Source organism: Eurypyga helias, unplaced genomic scaffold, assembly GCF_000690775.1.
Source record: "Eurypyga helias isolate BGI_N326 unplaced genomic scaffold, ASM69077v1 scaffold32129, whole genome shotgun sequence".
NCBI classification, from domain to species: Eukaryota; Metazoa; Chordata; class Aves; order Eurypygiformes; family Eurypygidae; genus Eurypyga; species Eurypyga helias.
In genome coordinates, this window is record NW_010273238.1 from 16,467 (window position 1) to 38,621 (window position 22,155).

At 38.1% G+C, this 22,155-nt stretch overlaps 1 protein-coding gene across 1 annotated transcript; it reads left to right on the forward strand.

The window, feature by feature from the left end:
* Positions 1 to 481: 481 nt before the first annotated feature.
* Positions 482 to 21,812, forward strand: LOC104505475 (transient receptor potential cation channel subfamily M member 1-like; the record flags this gene model as incomplete). The annotated part of the gene is made up of 14 exons (XM_010159414.1): positions 482 to 555; positions 1,347 to 1,542; positions 2,458 to 2,671; positions 4,433 to 4,557; positions 5,242 to 5,413; positions 7,896 to 8,070; positions 10,181 to 10,304; positions 13,006 to 13,078; positions 13,918 to 14,018; positions 16,214 to 16,387; positions 17,731 to 17,865; positions 18,803 to 18,853; positions 20,391 to 20,531; positions 21,783 to 21,812. Coding segments are annotated over exons 2-14 (1,518 nt in total), but the record flags the coding sequence as incomplete, so codon positions are not given.
* Positions 21,813 to 22,155: the final 343 nt, after the last annotated feature.

Below are 22,155 nucleotides of genomic sequence, written 5' to 3' on the forward strand. Positions count from 1 at the left end.
ACAGTAGGAAAAATGATTTTGAGAAGACTGTTAATCAAGCAGGGAATGTTTTTGGGAACCAATTTCTACATACAAAGAACAATACTGAAATATTATTTGGAGTAAATACTATTAATCTATTTATGTGCAATTTATGCTGTTTTTCTGTACTGCTTTGAATCCACTTATTGTTTACTAAAAATAGGAAGAAGCAGCTGCATTTTTTGATAGACCTTGAGATAAACATTGTAACTTCAAGACCAGCAACTTTGTGCATAAAGGTTTTTATGCACATTTGAGATTTGAATTTTAGCCAAGTCATGGAAAATTCACATCACCTACGTGCTTCATGAGTAGATATTCTAGTGTTTAAAAGTGATTTAATGAATTCAGCGCTTGTTTTTAAAAGCAGTAATCTGAAAATAGAAGGCAAATGTCACTGTATCTGCCGCACAGAAATATTTCAGTAAGTTTCTTGTTTTTTCTCCCCTTTAAGGGTCAAAAGGCTTGGATAGAGAAGACCTTTTCAAAAAGAGAATGCATCTATGTAATTGCCAACAACAAAGACATTAGCAGGTAACATTTGAAAATTTTTTTTGGCCAGCTTAAAAGGTTAATACTGAAGAAACTGGACTTGATTTGGATTTAGACATGTGAAACTGTGACTCTGTTTACTCACTGCCCTTAATGGGAGATGACAGGGGAACAAAAGTGCAAGGCATGCTTGCACTCAAATCTATACAGAGCCATAGGACATGTCATACAGAGATGATAAGGCTGGGCAGCAGGAGAGGCAGCGAGTTGTTAGTTCCTGGCTTTGCAAACCACAGAGTAAGTTCATACTAAATTCTGAAAGCAAGGATGCAGTAATGTACACTGTGAGGAAGTGGTACCATTCTTCACAGTTGCTATGACCCTACCAATAGCAGTACTATACAGGGGGGCTGGAATTCTTAGTTCAAATGTTAAAATTACTGCTATTGCATGGGCTAGCTAAATTGTGGTCTAGCTTGTTTGGAGAACAGTTTATGTCACATGCTAGCTGTGACCTCTGGGTAAGAAACAGATGGTCACTGCTGCTGTTCTGCATTCTTCCTCCTTCCCTGTCCTTTAGCCTAGAACAGCTGTATTACAGAAGTGAAATGAAATTTTTTATCTTTGCTAAAGAAACACCTGTGGGCTGGTAATTCTGTCATATATGTGTAGGCAAATACAACAGATATGACCTAGATAAGGTGTTTCTGTGATTCATGTAGAGCAAGGTATGGTCAGTTGAAAATCTAATTTCTGACTTCTTCTTCTTTTTTAATCACCATCCAGTATTGAAGATACTGTAATCAAAGTTGCTTCAAATTTTAATTTAACAGGTGCTGCTGTGGCCATCTTATTAATCAACATATTCCACCTCCTCCAAGCATAACAGCTAATAAAAATGGAGAAGAAACAAAGCAAGTGGAAGCTCAGCCAGAGAAATGGTCCGTCAGTAAACACACCCAAACATACCCAACTGATGCCTATGGAAACCTTGAATTCCAGGGAGGTGGACATTCAAATAAGGCTATGGTAAGGAACATAAGCTGCTCTGAGGCATTCATCTGGTATGTTAACTTAATAGAGATGTGTCAGGATTCTATCTCTCTCAGTGCATAATCCATTGAAATCAAAGGGGGTCTCTTTGCTGTCTCAGAAGAGTGTGCACAAGATGCTCAGAAAAAGAAAAGAGAAAGATGATACCTACTTAGGAAGCATCTTGTAGTGTCTTGATGAAAGAGTTTCATTGAAGCTACTGTCAGTAAATATCAGCTAAGGAGGCAGCTGCATGTATTAATGCCCAAGATTCCATCTGTTTGTGTTAGATTTGTGGGCCAAATAACCAGCATGATACAGATTTTTTGGTAAGATTTGAATTCTAATAAAAATAGATTTTAATCTTGCTTCCTGAAAGATAGAGGCCTGACAGAGCTGAAGAGTGGACTGTTGGGTTTTCTAAGCAGTGGAAATAACAGCAAGTCAAGCTTCTGCACAAAATCTCTTTCTGTTTTGCCTCTCTTCTGAACAAATCCAAACCTAGATTTGTTTCTTTGCCCGTATGCTTTCTTATCTCTCTGCTAAGGCTGCCATTTGAGATGACCACACTGCAAAAACCTGCCCAAAATGTATGAGAGGGATTGGTGGGTTGTGTTAGTGATGGTCTGTTTGTTTTTAAAGCAGGAATAAACAGGAGTCTGTTTCATAGTTTCCTTTGCTAGAATACTAGTTTGAAAAGAAATCACAGTGGTGGAACTAAACTGAGAAGAATGCAAATTTTGCTTCAGAGGACAAAATACGTACACCAGCAGTGAAATTTAATAATGTGTTGCTTAAAAATTGTAAAACACTTTCTTCAAGATGAAAGGCTTAATATAACCATTCTTTGCTCAGTCAATAGACAATTTACAGAGCAGGTGGAGTGAAAATGTTACACATTGCTCTTTGCAGTATATCCGTGTGTCATATGACACTAAACCAGATTCTCTGCTGCATCTCATGGTGAAAGACTGGCAACTGGAACTGCCCAAACTCTTAATCTCTGTCCATGGAGGCCTCCAGAACTTTGAAATGCAGCCTAAATTAAAGCAAGTATTTGGAAAAGGTCTGATAAAGGCTGCTATGACCACAGGGGCTTGGATTTTCACTGGAGGTGTCAGTACAGGTAAGCAATTACCAGCATTTTTAGTTTACTTAGGAATTCAGTGATGTTCATTCACCGATCTTTCCCACAGGCAGAAGATTTAAGTCTACATGAATGAGTCATTGCCCACTAGACCAAAAAAAGAGCACTGCAATCATTTCTGTTAACCTCCTACCCAGCCCAGAACATAAGATTTTGATGGGTCAATATCAATTTGCATTACTTAGTGTTTCCCCCCGAAAAAACTTTTCATCCTTAGTTTCAGTAGCAAGTCATCTACCACTAGTTATAACACATTTCTTTCAGTGGTTGGTTATCCTTGTACTTAAGAATGCCCTACTCCAGATTTGCCTAGCTTTAGCTTCTACTTTTGTGTGTGTGTTTGTACAAAGACCTTTCTATTAGTAGAAGTATATTTCTTGAGCATGTTTTCATGTACAGCACTTTTGTCAAGCTGCGCAAGCTGAATTCCATAAAACTCTCACACTAAGCATGTTTTCTAGTTTTTCAGTCATTATCACACCTCTGCTTGGAAGTCTCTCTAGCTTTTTAACAGCCTTCTTGAATTTTGGATACTGTAATTTTTGAGACAGTGCTTGATGGTGCCTTTAATCCCTGAAGTAAAACATCCTTTCTGTTTCCATTTGACACTTCCATGTTCATGCAGCCAAGGACATTTAGGCTGCATGATCTCTCTGAGTGTTAGTGATCAACTGATAGATAATCCACCTGAAATGGCATGTCCCTGAATCACTGACCACCACACATGTGCACACTCTGTCTTACAATTATATAAGGTATTTGTTCTTAAATGTGTGGCTGTAAATTAGCAGTCTTGAAACACAAACCTGAAGTTAGTTGTAAATGCGTCAACTTGAAGACATTGCAGTCTCCTGTTTGCATTTTCCTCTGGTCCTCTGGCCACCTGAAACAGTTTTATGTTTCTGGTTTCCTTTTAGACTGTATCTAAAACATCAGTTGTACAGCAAATCCACGTAACTCCACCAGGAGGTTTTTTGCACTGTTCTGGATTCTGTCCAAAAACCACAGCATTTGATATGATATCCAAAATTTGAAAAATGATGAAAAATAGCTGGTTTGATGATTCCCTCTATATTGTTATATTTTGAGACCAGTTGGTTTCTAATTCATGTAATTTGTGTTAGTATAAATTCTGAGTGATCTTCAAAAACAGATCAGATGCAAACTTTCATTATAATATTTCTATAACAGTATCTTTATTTAGCTGAAATAAATCCTTATATCAAGTTATTTCTTAGAAAACTATGTAAGATAATGAATCCCTTTGACTTAGTTTTAACAACAAGGTCTAATGTCTCTAAGGGAAGGCGATTGCTATTCAGAATAATATTTAAGTGAAAAAATACTTCTTGGGTAACTGTAAGGTTGCTTTTTTTTTTGCTTGCTCGGACCCCAGTGATAGCACTCCATACGTGTTTAGCATGGTGTACAATGAATAATATAATTCCAGACAATGGTACAGATTACACTGTGGCAGGTTAAGTGACTGGGTAAGTCTTTCAAAGACTTCATTGGATTCAGAACAAGGATGTGAAAAGGCAATAGGATTTACACGCAGCTATTAAAAATAAAAGCACGGGGTTTTCTGCAGTGCATGTTCTGTTATGAAATAGAGATACCAGTTTATTAGTGAAAGCAATACAGAAACGCAGGTGGCTCCATAAGAGGCAAAAAGAAAATTCTGTTGTTTAATGATCTCTCAAAAGTGCCAAGAGTGAATTAAATTAATTGTACCTGTAGGTGTCATTCGTCATGTGGGAGATGCCTTGAAAGATCATTCTTCCAAATCCAGAGGACGAATATGTGCCATAGGAATTGCACCATGGGGCATTGTAGAAAACAAGGAAGATCTGATAGGAAAAGATGTAAGTGTTTAAGGAACCTCCTGTGTAATTAGCAATGTCAGCTGTGTTACAAAATACACTGTTCATGTTTTTGGAGTGTTAGTATTTTCACTGTTTCTAAAGCGTGCCTAAGAGCTGAAATTGCACAATATCTTGATGAAAAGCTGCTGTTTAATTTGTCAGGTTGTCATATATGACCTCAAAGTAAATGTAGACCTAGTGAGGTTTTCATTACTTTCAATAGCAGAGACCTTTCTGTGGTGACAGTTTCAGGTCCTAACTTCAGTGTGGCATGCTAAAAATTCTATAAATCACGTAAGGGCCTTTATATGTACAAGACTGGCATTTTTTGTAGGCAGCTACTCTGGAGTGGCATAGTAATTACTAGGAACTCCAAATGAGAATGTATTTTCTAATGCAGTAAGAGGATTACGTAGCACTGTATGATCCAGGAGAGTCCATTAATGAGTTTAGGGGAACATGCAGGAGAGTGCACAGATGTGACTGTCACCTTCCAAAGAAAACACTGCTGTGAAGGGTTCAAGTTTTGAATGTTAATGCAGGCTCCATTTCTAACTCTCCTCTAATTTTGGCTATAAAGGCCTAGTGGATTTGTTTCCTCATAAGGCATGTTGGGGGCTGTGGGGGATTTTCACATTCAGTTCTTAGTGCTAATCTAGGTTCATCTGTCCTTTTGACACACAGGTAACACGGGTTTACCAAACAATGTCAAACCCTCTAAGTAAGCTCTCTGTGCTCAACAGTTCCCATACCCACTTCATTCTGGCAGACAATGGTACGCTAGGTAAATATGGAGCTGAAGTAAAGTTACGACGTCAGTTGGAAAAACACATTTCCCTCCAGAAAATTAACACACGTAAGTACAGTGGGGCAAACTGTAATCATAACATCTTAAAGGAAGGGAGGGAAGAAGGGCTTGAAATACTTCAAGGTAATGAAATTAAATGTTTCTTCCAGCTCTTTCTAGCAGGAATTTGATCAGGACTGTATGACTAAGCTACAACATATGCTGTCTGATAAGTGGTGAAAGAGCCCACGTCTAACTGCACAGAAAACCCAGAAAAGTGAGGATTGCATAAAGGGAGGAAAAAAAGTTGACAAATAATAGTGAGAAGAAGCTTCAAAGCAGTAAGAATTTAAGGAAAGGGAAGTGTAAAGAATTTTTGGGTTCTAGATAGAATTCATAAGCATCGATAAATACACAGAATGTGGTGATTTTGTATAGTTCTTGTTTACAGGAATCTTGTGCAGCTCAGTTGTTTCTGATTCCAAATGTTCATATTAATATTTTACTTTCTATTTCATATGAATTTGTTTCATTTGAAATATCACACTCAAAATTCTTTGATCTTACAGATAGATTCAACTGGGATTTTGATTTTTAATGAAGCCATTATCAAGATCATTTCACATCAGTGCTTTCATATTTCATTTTTTGCAGGTTTAAAATTTCTCCTACTTGTCGCAGCCTCTTTAAAACAACTTTCTAGAATGCTTTTTGTCATTACTTAGAAAAAAGTCTTCTAAAAGACATCTTTCTATTAACATTTTTGTGGGGAAAAAAATTAAATATTAAATAAATAAAAAAGTTGTAGTAGCTGTGGTTTTCCAGTAACTTTAAAAAAAACTAGTACAACAATCTAATTAAATATGGTCCAGAAAAGTGAATAGTCTTTGAATCCATACCTCAATTAAGAGCTACTGGAGAATAGACATCTGTTCTACCAGTTGCCTTTCTGACTTCTTACAGATGCTGTTGTAACCTATGTAGGCCCTTATAAATAAGAAAAAACCCAAATAGAACATTCAGAATGACAATTGCATTGAAATCTACAAAAGTGTCTAATACAGTTTAAGGGCTTTTCTGGGTAGAGCAGAAATATGAAGTAGAGTGCCAGGTAAAGCCAAAAGGCACAGTTGGAGATCAGCCACAAGATGTTTAAACGTTCTGGAAAGTCTTTAAGTACTGCTTTTGCCTCTGGTAAGCTTAAGAAACTGAACTCCCCAAAATTATTCCCGTTGCCTTCAAGTGTGGAGGCAGTGTCATGCACTGTTCCCACAGGCACTGGAAATGTGAGCAATGTGAGCTATGCTTTGTCTCCTGCAGAAGTGCGGGGAGAGTTGTCACCCTGTAGAAGGGAACACTGGCTTGGAAGATAAGGAAGTTAGGGCCCAGAGGCTAGATGTTCTGTATCATTTCTTTCTCAATACCACTGGGGCTGGGGATATTGGTTCTGATTTAAGTAGTGTTTGGTGGTTTTTGTCATGAGAAGGGCAAAGTTGGGAATACACATAGGAATTAAGAATTCTGTGAAGGGCTGCAGTACACCTACCAGTAACAACATACAGGGAGTTGTTTTGTTTCTTTTTAATCGCTTTAAGCACAGGCACGTCTTCTGGGAATCTCAGCATTCATGGATGCAGAGGCCGGCCCACGCTCTGTGACGCCTCCTTATCAGAGCTGGGGTATACTGACAGGAGGATGTCAGGAAGGTTCTGCTGTTATTGTGCATGATGTTCCTGTTCTTCAGAGAGGAATGAAGGTTGAAAATACAAACCTTTTCACGTGTTCTCAACCATACAAAAAAGTGCATCTTCTTTATAAAGCACTGGTCGTTTTACAGATTAAGAACTGAATTCAAATGCTTGAAACAAGGGGGGTTAGTCAGCCTTCAGGTAATGTTTTGTCCTTCATTTCCCCAAGTATCTTGTGACCAAAGCTACTGAGACCATGTGACCTGTGGGCTTCCCTTTGTCATCCTATGCCTGGAGATCACAGTGAGGCAGGGACAGCAAAGGGATGCTCAGCTGTCGTCTCTTCCATCGGCCAGCTATTTCAGCCTCGTGCTAAAGACACTAATTTTATGGTTTTTATCTTAGGAGAAAGCATAGGTATATGTCACCTTACTGAAGACTTCCTGTAGGTAACCAATGAAGAGTTAAAGCATCAAAGACACGGTAGCTGAGAGCCATCCAAGTAACAGTGAAGCTAATGAAGTAGTAGGAGAATCATGTTAGTGGTTTTATCTGTACATGGTGTCTGATGAAAGAGGTTACAAACAGTTTGCCAACAGCAAGTGAATAAATGATCAGTATGGAGCTGATGCAAAAGCAAGGGCAGAGAGACATCTTATTCTCTTCCTTATGGAGCTATGAAATGGCATATGGGCATTTTTCCTGGTGTTGGCCATGAAACAGCCATCATTTTTCCCGACTGCTCTGGTTTGAAGTGATGCTGTAACACAGAAATCATATCCACTCATAATATCTCAACCTCTTAAACTTAATTTCAATGACACTTCTTTATTTTTTGTTTCTGTTCTTCTGTTTTTTTGCAGGGCTGGGACAAGGTGTTCCTGTAGTTGGGCTCATAGTGGAAGGGGGTCCCAACGTGATCTCCATTGTCTTAGAGTGTCTACGCGAAGAACCCCCTCTCCCTGTCGTGATATGTGATGGTAGTGGACGAGCATCGGATATTCTGTCATTTGCACACAAGTATTCAGAAGAAGGAGGGTAAGATTTTTAGATCTTCACCAAAGTTGTGTGTTGCTCAGGAGGACATTGTAGGACTATATGCCTTGCTTTCATTAAAGCTTCATAAAGAACCACCTCAGGGACAAAATGCTGCTAATAGGCATTGTGCTGTCAGTCAACTTTTCCTGCCTGCTTGATCTTAGCCCTGGCGTTAATAAGCAGAAATTGTTCCCACTTGGAATGATTTGATGGTCTGTTGAAATAAACTTGCTCTCAGTGTAGCACACTGTCACAGAAGCTCCACCAATGTTTGCTGCACCATACATGGTGCTGGGTTCCTAGAAGCGAGGAACAAGCGGTTCCCAAGAATTACTCTTTCTCTCAGGCCAAGGCTGAGTTAATTACTGCATGTATTAGCAAAATTTGTGCTGCCTTATTCTAGTGTGTTGTGTGAATGAGCTTCATTCTCCAAGAGTGCCAGGCCAGTTGAAAAAATGTTGGGCTTCCTTCCATCCTTCTGCTATTTCTTAAATCTACGATGGTTCTTCAAGGCAGTGCTGCCTGATGTCATGAACTGAGTGGAGGACATTGTCTGGAGCATTCTGCTCCACAACCCTCCTGTCCATTGCCCAAATGATTCTGTAAAATTCACTCCTAATCCAGAGTTTTCTGTTATTTTTATGGTTGGCTGCCTGACCCTTTGGTTGACAGAAAATATGGTTTGTTTAAAAAAGACACAAAACCTATAGTAGTAGCATAAAGCTCATCTGCTCTGATAAATACTCCAAGTGGAAGCAGAATATTGCATTTTTAATTTAAAATATTACTTGACTTCTCCCAGTTGAGGAACATGCTTTCCCCATTGTCATATTCAATATGAGGATTTTATCTTTAGTAGCCAGATTCAGGCAACAACCTAGTATGTTGTTTTCAGTAGGGTTTGCCACACCCATCTTGCACAGAAGAAATAGCCTATTTCCTTGACTGAAGTTGGAGCTTAGATTAGATCGAATATTAAGCAGACAACTAGTATTGTCAAGGAGTGCAGATGTTATTTGCTGAACTGGGAGAGCTGCTCTGTTGCTGGATTTTTTTGATGTTGACACACAGTACATATTTAATCCTACCAACACTATTTATGATTCAGCAACTTGCTTTTCCTTCCTGTCAATCAAGCCTCCTCATCTTAGGTTAAACTTTCCTTTTTTTTTTTTTTTTCTTTCTCATTCATCCTTACTGTCAGCTCATAGTAACTGAAAGAGCTTATCAGGATCAGTCTGAGAGCTGCTCACTCCATGACTTTCGCTCCCAGTGCATATGATGCACTGTCCAATTTTCTTCTCCGGCAATTAAGATGAAATAAACGTGTTTATCTGGTAAGGCAGGTCTGTAGTGAGAAATTTCTGTCAGCCGTGCTGTCTAAAAGAATCATTTTCTCACAGTGAACTTTGAATTGTACTGCACTTTGCAAGCTCAGCTGTCTCCCTACTTCAAATGCCTGCTGGTAGTGTTTGCCATCATCTGAAAACACAGGGGTTTTATTAGGAAATGAATGAAGTTTGAAGGGTTCTGTTTCAGAGTGCTCTGGGACATCAAACATTTCTGACCTTTCTGGAATGTTTTCGATCTAATTCCTTTAATCATCTTTTGGTTGGCTTGTTTCTCAGTTGGGTATTATGAGGTTTCAGATATGCTAGCAATTTAAATCACTGCTTAAGAGGATAACCAAGGTGACATGTCAGTAGTGTGAAAAAATTGTGGGTTTTTTAGCGATACAGGGCCTTGCAGCATTTAGAGGCAAAGGTAGGGGTCCTGTAAGGTGTACTGCTGAAATCCTGGAGGCTGAACTTCCAAACAAAAGTATATTTATAACAGGAGTGAGCGCTACCTGCATTATATTCCAGGGTGAAAAGATAGTTCAGGATCCCTGCCAGTTGTTAAATCAGTGCTGAGGTACTGAGGTGTGTAAAAGCCAGTCCAGGTATGAATTCCGGATTACTGTTAACTCTTCATGAACTCCTTACCTGTGTATTTTCATTTATTTTCAGTTGTTGCACTGGTGGATGAAAAGTTGTTTCTCAAACAGCAAGCCTTACGAACATATATTAATTCTGGCAATGTCTTCTTCTGTGTCTCATTTTTCATTTAGGATCATAAGTGAATCCCTAAGGGACCAGCTTCTAGTTACCATCCAGAAAACCTTTAACTACAGCAGAAATCAAGCTCATCAGCTGTTCCTCATTCTTATGGAGTGCATGAAAAAAAAAGAACTTGTAAGTTTCCTAAAAGTAGTTCACAAAGATAATTTCAGGGACAAAATTTATTTGGTCGAGTTAGTAAGACTGTCTTACTGAATTTCATAAATATGACTGCTTCCTTGAGTCCTGATAAAATTCCATTTCATTCCTTCATACAAATCCTAAGCAGCTGTTTTAATAGTAGATGAACAGACTGATGGATATTTTTGTGTTTTAATTACAGCTGGAACCGGTATAGTGATATTTTTACCTTTTTTGCTAAAGTTGCCTATTTCCATTAGGTAGAAACAAGAGAATGATCACAGCCTTCTCTGACTGCATGTAGGAAATCGGATAACCAAACTGCTATTGAACTTAAGCATGAAATGTGCGGTGGGTTCATTCTTTAGCATGCCTAATTGCATCACTAAGGAAGCAACACCTGTAATGGGAGCAGCTAGGAAGAAGCTGTTGAATGACATGAAACTTTTCTCATGAAGCAGAAAAAAGAAGGATTTTTTTCTAAGTTCTTAGAAAAAGGGTGTTTCATGCTCCCTTAAAACTAAGTGTCTTTTCCTTCCACAGAGCCCATGCTTTCTGTCTTTGGTCACAGCTAGGAGACAGACTTTATTAACTCCGGTCTTCCCAGGTTTAATCCTGTCTCCAATAGATGATGTGAAAGTTTTTTCTTAAGATTTTAAATAAACATTACACTGAATGCAGCATTCCTTTCAGTGGGGAGTGTTCTTTTGACTTCTAGAAGTAATTGTTTAGTTGTTTGATGGAAGGGGGGGGGAAGTGTTCTCTGGGGTATTTTCTTGTTACTTGCCGTGGCAATAGTAGCTGCCCGTGTTTGTATTTCCAGTCTCGGATTTGGAGCAATGAAAAATAATACAATGTAAATTTTAGTAGTTTAAGCCTAAATCCTGACGTATTTATTGTCATGATCAATGGGAATCTCTATCAAGCAATTGCCAGGTTGTTTGCAGACTTTCTAACAGTTTCATATTGTCCACAATCTCCAAAAAGCTGGCCTGTTTCCAGAGATTATGCTGGGCATTGGCTTATGCCTCTGACTTGCCAAAGAAGTGTTTATTTACATATCTATACATTTCAAGATACCAACTAAATACTTAAATGCCAACAAGTAGTTTCCCACCTCCTTTATAGTATCATAGAATTCTCTTCTCCTAATTGTGTGTCCCTTCTTCCTCCATTCTCTCCAATGATTTTTTTTCTCCAAGGAATTCCCTTTAGAGTGGGAGGGATTTCTGTAAGAAAAGAAGGTCCATTTTAGTTTTATCCCTGTTCCTTGATTTTTGATCAGCTTTTGATACTACATAGTTCTTGGGTTCATAAAAGGCAGATTATGCAATTTTAAATTATTTTTAACAACGTATATTTAAATACCTTTGTCCAAACTATTCTCTAAGTATTAAACTAGCTTCCAATGCCACTTGGAACAGAATACGACAAATGCTGTGGTTTCTAGTCATGCAGCTCTGTACTGCAATCAGATAGACACGCATCTGTGATGTTTTTCTTTTGCATTCAGAAGTATCCCTAGCATGTTCAGTTGATTATACAAAACCTTGCTTAAAGGCTGCAAATGTGAGGTCTTTAGATTGTCTGGGTAGTGTAAATGTGCTGTTGATACATTCACGTTGGTATAGTGCCAAGATTAGTTCCCTGCATATGCCTTCATCAGAAGTCAAGTTGGTAATAAGCATGGCTGTGCTAAGCAGACTGTAAGAGAGCCAGCCTTCCTAGAAGAGTTGACTGAGAACAGAGAGCCCACAGCTGCCTTAGTCAAACTGCTTCAAATTCAAAATACGCATCAGAGCAGGCCTGATTTAGTCAGCAAATCCAGGCACTCACTGTGCATCTAAGCAGGCTTACAATTTGCATTTGTTGATAATTTTGTCTGCTTTCTTGTTCATTAATAAAATTTATCCTTTAGTTCTTCTCTCTTCTAATGTCATGTATCTTTGCATTCATACAAAATCTATTCTAACTATTGAGAAAATTGCTATTCCCAGTACTTAACACAGCTAGCATCTGCTGTGAAGGGTTGTTTTTGGAAAATGAAGAATTTATTATTTTTTGTCTCCATTCAGTATTGACTTAATTAACATAGAATATTAGGTTAATCTGCTTTTGAATTATTAATCTTGTTATATGTAGTTCAATAGCTAGGCTTTATATGAATTACTGTTTCTAAAATCAGTAAATTTTAATTGACTCAACTATGCAAATGTGACTAGAAATAATTGTATTTCTTTATTAGTTGATTCTGCTTCTTTGTCAATATGTTAGCATATCTCACAACTAAAAAATACTTGAGTGTTGTCAGTAAAATTAATGCTGTGATAGTTACCTCAGGTAACTAGTGTTTCCATTTGCAAGCTGGCATTTGCATTACTTCTGGAAAGAAGTTTGGCATTGCAGTTTTGTCATCACTTTTCAAAATTCATGGGTTTAATGAAGATTTTCATCAAATTTGTCACATTTACCAATGGAGGAATATTTTAGGATAACTTTATTGAAATAATTTAATTAAATGTTTTAGTGAAAATTATATTTCAAAGAAAAATTGAGTGGAACTGTATTTTTTGGAAAATCTCAAGTCTCAGAAAATACTGAAGCTTCACGATTCTGCTCCTTTTTTGTATCTGTATGTTTGGTCCCTCTCTTTTATGTGTTGAAATTTTGTATGTTTGATTTTGTTATCATTTAGATTACCGTGTTCCGCATGGGGTCTGAAGGGCAACAGGATATTGAGATGTCTATCTTAACTGCTCTCCTCAAAGGTGGGTTTTACAAGCACTAGGATGCACAAATTGATCCCTGGAAGACAGTCCTGTACACTGTCTGAAGTTCACTCTTGGTGTTTTAAGTCTTTGATTTGTTTGCTTGTATTCTAACAAGTAACCCAAACAATGCTTGTCTTGAGGTTCACGTTAGCCTGGAGCTTAAAATCTGTATTGAATCTTTCCTCACCTGACAGCCTGGGATGGGAATGCTGCAACAACTATACTGTTGATATTTTAACACATTTTATTGCCATTCTTGCATATATTAAAGAAGTCAGAAAAAATGAATGGAAGATTAAAAGACTACCTGGCTTTTTCCAGATCTCAGATCATGTTCTTTAAGCCTTAGAGTAAAATTTAGGATCAGTTCCATATTTATTTGGACTTTGTTATGTTTGCTGAAACAACTGCCTGCAGGAATATAATAGTTGATATGAGTGCAATATGGGATCACTGGAGTCCTCAAAGTTAGGAGATAAAGAGGGGAATCACTATACTCATATTACAGCATCAGCCAGGGGAGCTGAGAGGAGTCATCTTTTAGGGCAGTTAAACATCTGTCTTCAGCTTGAGAATATAAAGTCAATGGGGGCACTTTAAGAAAAAGAGGGAGAGAATCTGGTTACTCCTTTTGAAATTAGGGTTGTGGGGTTAAATGGAAGATGCTATAAATTTATTTGATGAATCTACTGCTTTGTGGTAGAATTATTCTAACGGTAACATGATGTGGAGTGAGGCTTGCTGTTTTCTGGTTCTTGGAGAAGTGAATTACAGAAGGTTGTCCAATCTCATTTCATCAGGCATGAAATACTAAACATCTGTGTGTTTCTCTTTAGGTACCAATGCATCTGCTCCAGACCAGCTCAGCTTGGCTTTGGCCTGGAACCGTGTAGACATTGCACGCAGCCAAATATTTGTCTTTGGACACCACTGGCCAGTAAGACAGTTTTCCTAGTCATATTGTTTATTAAGAATTAAAAATGGGTGGTGGAATATTTGCACCTTGGATTTTGTTGGCAGGTGAAAGAGTATTGAATTCTGCTTTATGCTGAACTGCTAGAATAACTCATTAATGTAGACTGACCTGTTTGCTTTGAAATTTCCTTATACTGCCATTTGCAAATATTTATCAATAATTTAAACTCCATGAAGGAAAGAAAAGCAAGCATAAAAATAACCTTATTTAAGATTCCTCATCATATTTGAAAGCAAAAAACACCCCCCACCACCACCAAACCAACCCATTTACCTGAAACAATACCTGCCTTACATACAGCTGGACAATAGCAATCCTGGTCAACCACAGTGAACTTGTGTGATGCACCAGCACATTGCCTAGACTTCTGACTGTCTCTGTCATTGACACGTGCTAGCATTTGGCAAGGTCCCCAGCTACCCATTAAAGTAAGCAGCAAGGAAATCAGAGAGCCACTTAGAAGGAATTGTGTTGCTCACTTCATTAACAGCTGTGAAAATCTCTATTTGGATTAGTGGAGCAAAATCCTGACAACCAAAAGAAGCCATTGCAGAAAACAGGCCTCTGGCAGGCAGAGTTGTGCCAAATGAGCTAAGAAGCAGATTTTCAGTATAGCTTTAGGTCCTGAAATTGGATTGTCTTTCTCAAATTATTGGAGTTTGATGTTGCACTAGTTGAAGTCAGTGGTGAAACACTGCAGTGCCTTTATTCACCTGTGTAACTAAAATCCTCTATGGAAGCTACTTTCTTGTCTCACTGTGTAGATGCTTTTTGCTTTACTGTGTGAACCATCTGATGCTGAATTACTATAACATGTCGTGAGGAAACCAGTCTAAAAGAGGCAGTTAAAAATGAAGTACAAGATTTTTTTAAATTTAAATTAGATTTCTTTCCTGAAACAATGCAGTAAGATGACACTCAAAGGAACACTGTTCATGTGCATGCTATACATAATGATAATAATTTGGAAGCCCATATAATTTGATGTAAACAAATGTTGCTGTATATGCTGTTTTATTCCTTCACTTATAGTAATGGGATGTTTCCATTATTCAAAGTTCATTAAAATGCTTATATAGAGAGGATTTAATAATCCTAAAGATTATGAAGTATTATTACTGTAAAATATTTATTTGGACAGAGTCTTCCAGTCTCCATATTACTGTGTTTAGAAACAAAGGTACCACCTAGCAACTAAAGCCAGGTACTGCTTTGGCCTATTTCATACTCATACTCCATTTGTGGGAACAGTATCGGCCAATTGTGATTCACTGTCATTTCAAATTCATAAAGATTGCTTTCAGACTCGCACGTTCTGCAAGTGGGCAGTTGCAGTTTTGTCCAGGTTTACAAGTAGATTCATAGCAGCTAGGCAGATACAATTTTTTTTTTTTTTCCCCCAGATGAACAAAACCACAGAAAACAAGCCTGGTTAAAGGCTTTGTTCTGTAGTTCTCTGTGCAGAGCACAGATAGTTGTCATCCGTTTTACATGTTGGTGGAGGTTACATAACCTAAGCATTAGGTTGAGCAAGTTAAGCCTCCAAATCACAGACAACTTGTGTCAAGTTATGTGCATGTGTGTCTGCTGGTTTTGGGTAGATAGGTTGGAAGGGGGAAGGATGTTGTAAAAAGCAAATATGTCTGAAAAGGTATATACAGAAATATGGTCTGCAGAATGTAAATGAACCAGTTAGTGGCTCTGTTTCCTCCCCTTTCTGCCTCTGCAGTATGGATGGCATCATGCAACTTTCTTGTTAAGCTCTTCCTGTCCATCTCCTTATCCTGCTTGTTGCTCTTTATTTTGACAACTGTTGCTTTCACTGAGAGCAAAGAAACTGAAGTGTCACAAAACTGAGTAGTGTCCCTTTGCAGTCCTCTCACACTGATTTTATTTTGCAAGAGAAAGCCTCCAGTCTACCTACTTCACTATTTCGACTTTCAGTGTTACTGACGAAATTAGACATAACAGCTTTAAAGAAGTGTTAAGCTGTGGCTATGCAGAAAGGTCCATATACTTAAGGAAATTAAAATTTTTGAGTTCACTGCATGTGAGAAGTGATAACTGGGGAACAAGTTCAGTAGGAGTGTTTTCAATGAATAGTCACTGTATGATCAATTAGATTTCTAACACCAGTAATGCATTATTAAATACAGCCTATAGGAAGCCTTACAGCTCCTGATGGTACCGCTCCTGAGAAGGAAAAGAAGTCTCCAGCAGCTCAGACTAAAGCAGCCAGAGGGAAAGGAAAGGGGAAGAAAAAGGGAGGAAAAGGAAAAGAAGAGCCAGAAGAAGAAACAGACCCAAGAAAGCTAGAACTCCTGAACTGGGTGAGATGAAAGTATTTGTATTAAAACTGTTGAAGAACTCTTTTTTTTTTTTTTTTTTTGCATCCTGGTGGACAAAGAAAGAAGGAAAATACACATTTTCATTCTACAGAATGCTCATTTGCACATTCTCACAAGATCAGCGGTAGATTCTGCAGGGATGCTGTTGAGTCTTTGAGCCAGGATTCTCTCATCCCATGAACACCACATGCAGCCATACCACAACAGTATAAGTCTGTGCTTATCTGCTGCATCTTCTTCCCTGCACTTGTTAGAAGGAAATAAGACCACCAGTGACCATCTTCATCCACCCTTGCACATGCTGTTTATCCAGTGAAGGCAGTTCCAACTTCTCCATTTCTAAGTGCTTCATTTTCTAGTTGCAGTAGGTTACATTGTTCTGTTGTCTCTATCAAAGTTCATGTGTCAAGGGATTGCTGCTCAAGGGGTTTTCCTCTCTCCTACTGGTCTCTAACCCCTTAGATCCTGTAAGAGAAGATCCATTAGGCTTCCTGACCAGCACTGTCCAAAGGCAAAGCAAAATTGGTGAAGGAAGAGGAAGTACTCCTTCCCAAATGATTTGAGTCTTTCAGAATTATATGTTGTGTTTTCTCTGTGAGGCAGCTGTTGAGTGGATGATACATATCATAGAATCACAGAATAGTTTGGGTTGGAAGGGACTGTAAAGACCATCTAGTTCCAACCCCCCTGCCATGGGCAGGGACACCTTCCACTAGACCAGGTTGCTCAAAGCCTCATCCAGCCTGGCCTTGAACACTTCCAGGGATGGAGCATCCACAGCTTCTCTGGGCAACCTGTGCCAGTGCCTCACCACCCTCCCTGTGAAGAATGTCTTCCTGACATCCAATCTAAATCTACCTTCTTTCAATTAAAACCTGTTAATCACATCATGCCCTTGTAAAAAGTCCCCCCCAGCATTCTTGGAGGTCCCCTTCAGGTATTGGAAGGTGCTATAAGGTCTCCCTGGAGCCTTCTCTTCTCCAGGCTGAACAAGCCCAATATGCAAGTTAGCAGGGTAAATTATGTCAACCATGGTATGCCTGGCTTAGTTAAAAATACTAAACAAAATCATTGAAAGCTACAGTTGTATTGCTAAAGGTTTCTTTCACTGCTATCCTCTCCCCCAAGACCTCATCAGAAGATTCTACCATCTCTGTTGACTTGCACATGGGTAAAATACCATTTTCTAAATTCCTTTTCACTTGCAGATTAAACAATATGTTTGGGAAATTGGGAATACCCTAAGTAATGAAAATGCTTATGGTTGTTGGCCAACCATCTCCTCTGTGCTCATGTAGTCTCATGTTCTCCATTCTGCAATTCAGGTGAATTCCCTGGAACAGGCTATGCTGGATGCACTGGTTCTGGACCGAGTGGACTTTGTGAAACTACTTATTGAGAATGGAGTGAACATGCAGCACTTCCTCACTATTCCTCGATTGGAAGAACTTTACAATACTGTGAGTGAGCAGAAATAATAAAATGCCCTGCGGTATCTTTGCTGCTGTATTTAACAGGGGTGTCCTTTTCCTTCTCCTTCTGAGAGATGCTTGCTTTTTCAAAAAGCTCTGAGCCCCGACGATACACAAAAGTTGGAGAGTGGTAAAGGGAGCCATTGCTGCTACATATAGTGTCCTATTTTTTCCCTATATATGCACATTCCTAATTAATAAGCCTACATCAGCTTTCAGAGGCTGTTGCAGTTTGTTAGGTAAATGTAGTGTTGTATTTAAAGTGCACATTCAGAATACTTGAGGAACTACTGTATATAGTAAACATTTAATACCAGGCAGTAGTGGTCATTTATTTTTAATCTCAGTTCCTTTTCATCTATGTATTACTTCAGTATTATTGAAATACGCCAGTAAATTTGGCAAAGTACTTGCACAACAAGTTTTATTGTCAGCACATTTCAGAAATCAGTGTCCTTTTAACTTGTGGCCCAGCAAAGCAAAAGGTTTTTCCTCACACCATAGAACATCACTTTTTAAAAATCAGTCTCTTCCCAACCCACAGCAAATTCATCAGGAACATAACTATTCTTTCTTCCCATCATTTAAGTGGCAGGTAGTCTAGGGCAGCATTCATACAACATATAAGCTTGGTCTCCTCCTCCAGACCCTTTATGGCTCATGCAGCAAGTACAGGTACAAACAGTACCACAACTGCTGTGACTTGAATCACCACATAAAGAATTATAAGAAAGGGATTACAGAGCTCCTGATAGAAATGTGTTTCTCATTGTAGCCCAGTTCCTTCTTTTCACCCCTGCAGAGTGTGATGGCACATCATTGCCTAAATTTCTGCTTACAGTGCCAGATCATTAATTACATTTGTGTTTGCAAAAAAATCTGAAGAATTGAAGCTCTAATGGACCATGAATTATTTTTGTTTCAGAGATTGGGTCCCCCAAATACGCTGCATTTGCTAGTCAGAGATGTGAAAAAGGTAAGCTTAGCTAACAGCAGCATTGTATTTCCATGATTACGTTAAACATGTGAGTACACAGTAAAAGCAAACGTAGCATGGGGGAAAGCAGACGTATGAAATTAGATGGTAGCTCTTATGAAAAGGAAAGTTAAATTACTTCTTGTGCCAAAGAGTGGTGTCAGTCTAAATCAGGAATGGCTATACTGCAGTGCTAGTAATTAAACAACTAGTGTAATATATCCTTTGAGATTTAGGTTGATACTGTTTCTTCTCCACAAGGAGCTCCCAACACACAAAGGTGGAGTGGAAGGAAGGGCCTGCTAGGTTAACTGGAAGCCCCAGTCATGAGCACAGAATTTGTTCCTTTTTGTTTGTTTCCTTGTGTGCTTTTTTGGTTACTTTTCTCCCAAGCAATCCTACCTGGGAGAAAATCTGTTCTGTTTCTCGGTGCTATACATCCTAAATTTGTTATTGTTTCCCTTACATGTAAATTCATTCATTATATGTGAATGGGGTCATTGTAAGATTTGTTGTTGTACTTGCTCTTTGAGGTTTTGGAGGTTTTATTCAAAAAAATGTAGCTACATGAAATAGCCAGTATTCCTTTTTGCAAGAAAAAGGGAGGTTTGTATGTGGGAATTACACAGTACTGTGTCAATGTATAGTTCATGTTGATCTGCTTCAAATTTTAACACTTCTCATTCCGTGTTTGTCTTTTTGAGTGTTACTAATGCTCTTCTGTGTTCTGCTTTCTGTCTGTCTGTCCTCTTTTTCATTGCATTTTCATGGCTCACCTGTTCAGCGTCAGTCTCGGGGATTCGGTTGGGTTAACATGGAGGTGGTGTGTTTGCATAGAACATAGTTGCTTTGCAATAGCAACTGCTCAGTGGTGCTCTAGAATCAGTTATAGCTGTAGGATGTAGCTTGAACAATGAGGCACAGTTTTCAGCTCATGGTTCTAGCAGCATCAATACCATTATCCAGTTTTTGAATGTAACAGTGGAAATTATAGTCTGCCTTTTTCTTTGGTTCTGAGCTGCACATTAATCTAAATCATGTTCTGCATCATAGTCTTAACTCTGTAAACAATATTATGATCAAGTATAAGTTTCCATAAAATGTAAAATAAGCCTGATATTCACCCTGAAATTAGGTCATGCTGTGGTAGTTGTACAAGATTAATGATAATCGGTACAAAGTTATACAATTTCATCAATATAACCCTTGCAAACAACTTGGGCTTGTATCGACACTGACATATTGTATGAGTACATCAAATGAAAATTTGTCCTCAACTACAAATACTGTCAACAACAAAATAAAAAAAAAATCTGGGCCCAAAAAATGTTTTTTATGTGAATCAGTTATCATTAATTTTGTGCAAATACCCAGAGACTGAAACCAGTGTCTGTATGTAATCTGTGTGCCAGTTTAAACATGACATGATATGTCTAGCCAGGCAATTTAATATAGATTATCTTTTATTATCCTATGTCCTTATTTTCTTTTTTGCTTGTTTTCGTTTTTTTTTTTTTTAAATTTTATTTTTTGGTAGGGAAATCTTCCACCGGATTACCATATCAGCCTAATAGATATTGGTCTTGTACTTGAATATCTCATGGGTGGAGCTTATCGCTGCAACTATACTCGAAAAAGTTTTCGGACTCTTTATAATAATTTATTTGGACCAAAGAGGGTAAGAATGAGTTCATTCTGGATGTGGCCATCGTGCTGGTGGTAAAAAAAATAAGTAATACTCTGTTCCTTTGTCTTTTTGTGAAACTTTACATGTTAAATTCTAAAGAAATGTTGCAAGACTGAAGTTGAAACTCTGGTAGTGAAGTTATATAAGGAACCTGTAAAACATCTACGTTAAAAAATGGGAGGACCCAAAAGGTGGCAAATACATTAATCTGGAGGTGAATTTCCTCCTATTTCAGTAGTTTACAATCCAAGCATTTCTAACTGTGGTGTTTGCGTATTTACTTATTCCTACTTGAGCTGTAGCTTGACCTTTTAGCACTCTTAAACTGTAAATCGTATTGGTCAAGACAGGCCTATTGATCAAGTAGTTATAACCAACAGTAGCCTTAACTTGGGTAAGGCAGAGAGTTTAGTCTGCATACAGGAAAGCTATGAACCTGTTACAGTAAGTTCTGTAAAGAACTGCTGTAAGCATAAATCTTATCCTGTGGAAGGCACTGCAATCTCAGTAAAGCATTTCATAGTCATGTGCCAATCTGCAGAATATCAAGCATGGCCCTTGCTTTGTTAAAATGTCTGTTCTAAACAAATGATATGATTTTCTTCATTAGCTTGCTTATTTGTTTGGTCTAGGTTTGAAGGTCAAGGGAGGCATCCTAGCATAATTACAGAAAGCCACACACTAGGAAACTAGCCCCACAAATGGCCAGAAGGCCACTCAAAGCCCAAGCATTCTGTAGCCACTATATAGTGTAATACTGTCTGAAGGAACAGACAAATAAGCCTTTTGGTTAAAATGCAAAACAGAGATTTCACAATGGAACTGAGGGATTTTTTAAATGGGAAACTGTGAGGGGGTTGAAGATCTAGTATATTTTTTACTGTTTCCTATGATTATCTTTACCCAGTGAGTGCTTAGAAGCACCGTATTTTTTTGAGCTCTTATGACCATGTGATGATTTTAACTTTCAAGGCAGGATATTATTGAATGATTCATTTAACTCTTTCATCTGAATCAAAATACTTCACCTGAGTGCAGGGTGGAAAATATTTTCTAACCCATTACCTTCCTGCAAATACAATTAAGAGGGAGATTAATTAATTGTACAATTATTTAGAATATTAAGTTTAATTAAAAAATACTGTACATTTGTAAATGAAAATGTGGTTTTCCTTGGTATTGTTTGGTCTTTGAACTTTCCCTCCTATCTAACTGATTTTCTTTTCTATTTTTAATATTCAGCCAAAAGCTCTTAAACTACTAGGGATGGAGGTAAGTTGGATCTATTGTAAAAAACTGGTTTTATCAGAGCATTTCTTGGTACAGTTCTACTCTTGCTCTTAGAGTAGAGCTCTTTTTACTATTACTATGGCTTAAAGTAAATTTGAACTAGAGTGATCTTCTGTTTTGCAAACAGCCTATGAAATACTTCTGATATTTTTTATGAGAGGTTTTTGAGAGCTGCTTAAAGCTTTGCTCAATAGTCTTCAGGCAGCTTTTAGCACTATTATGTAATAACACATTCCCTGTTGGACCATATTGTAGATATAATCATTCAGGTGATACTGAAAAGATAATGTGATCTAGCAGTGCTACTCATAATCAAATCCCTTTC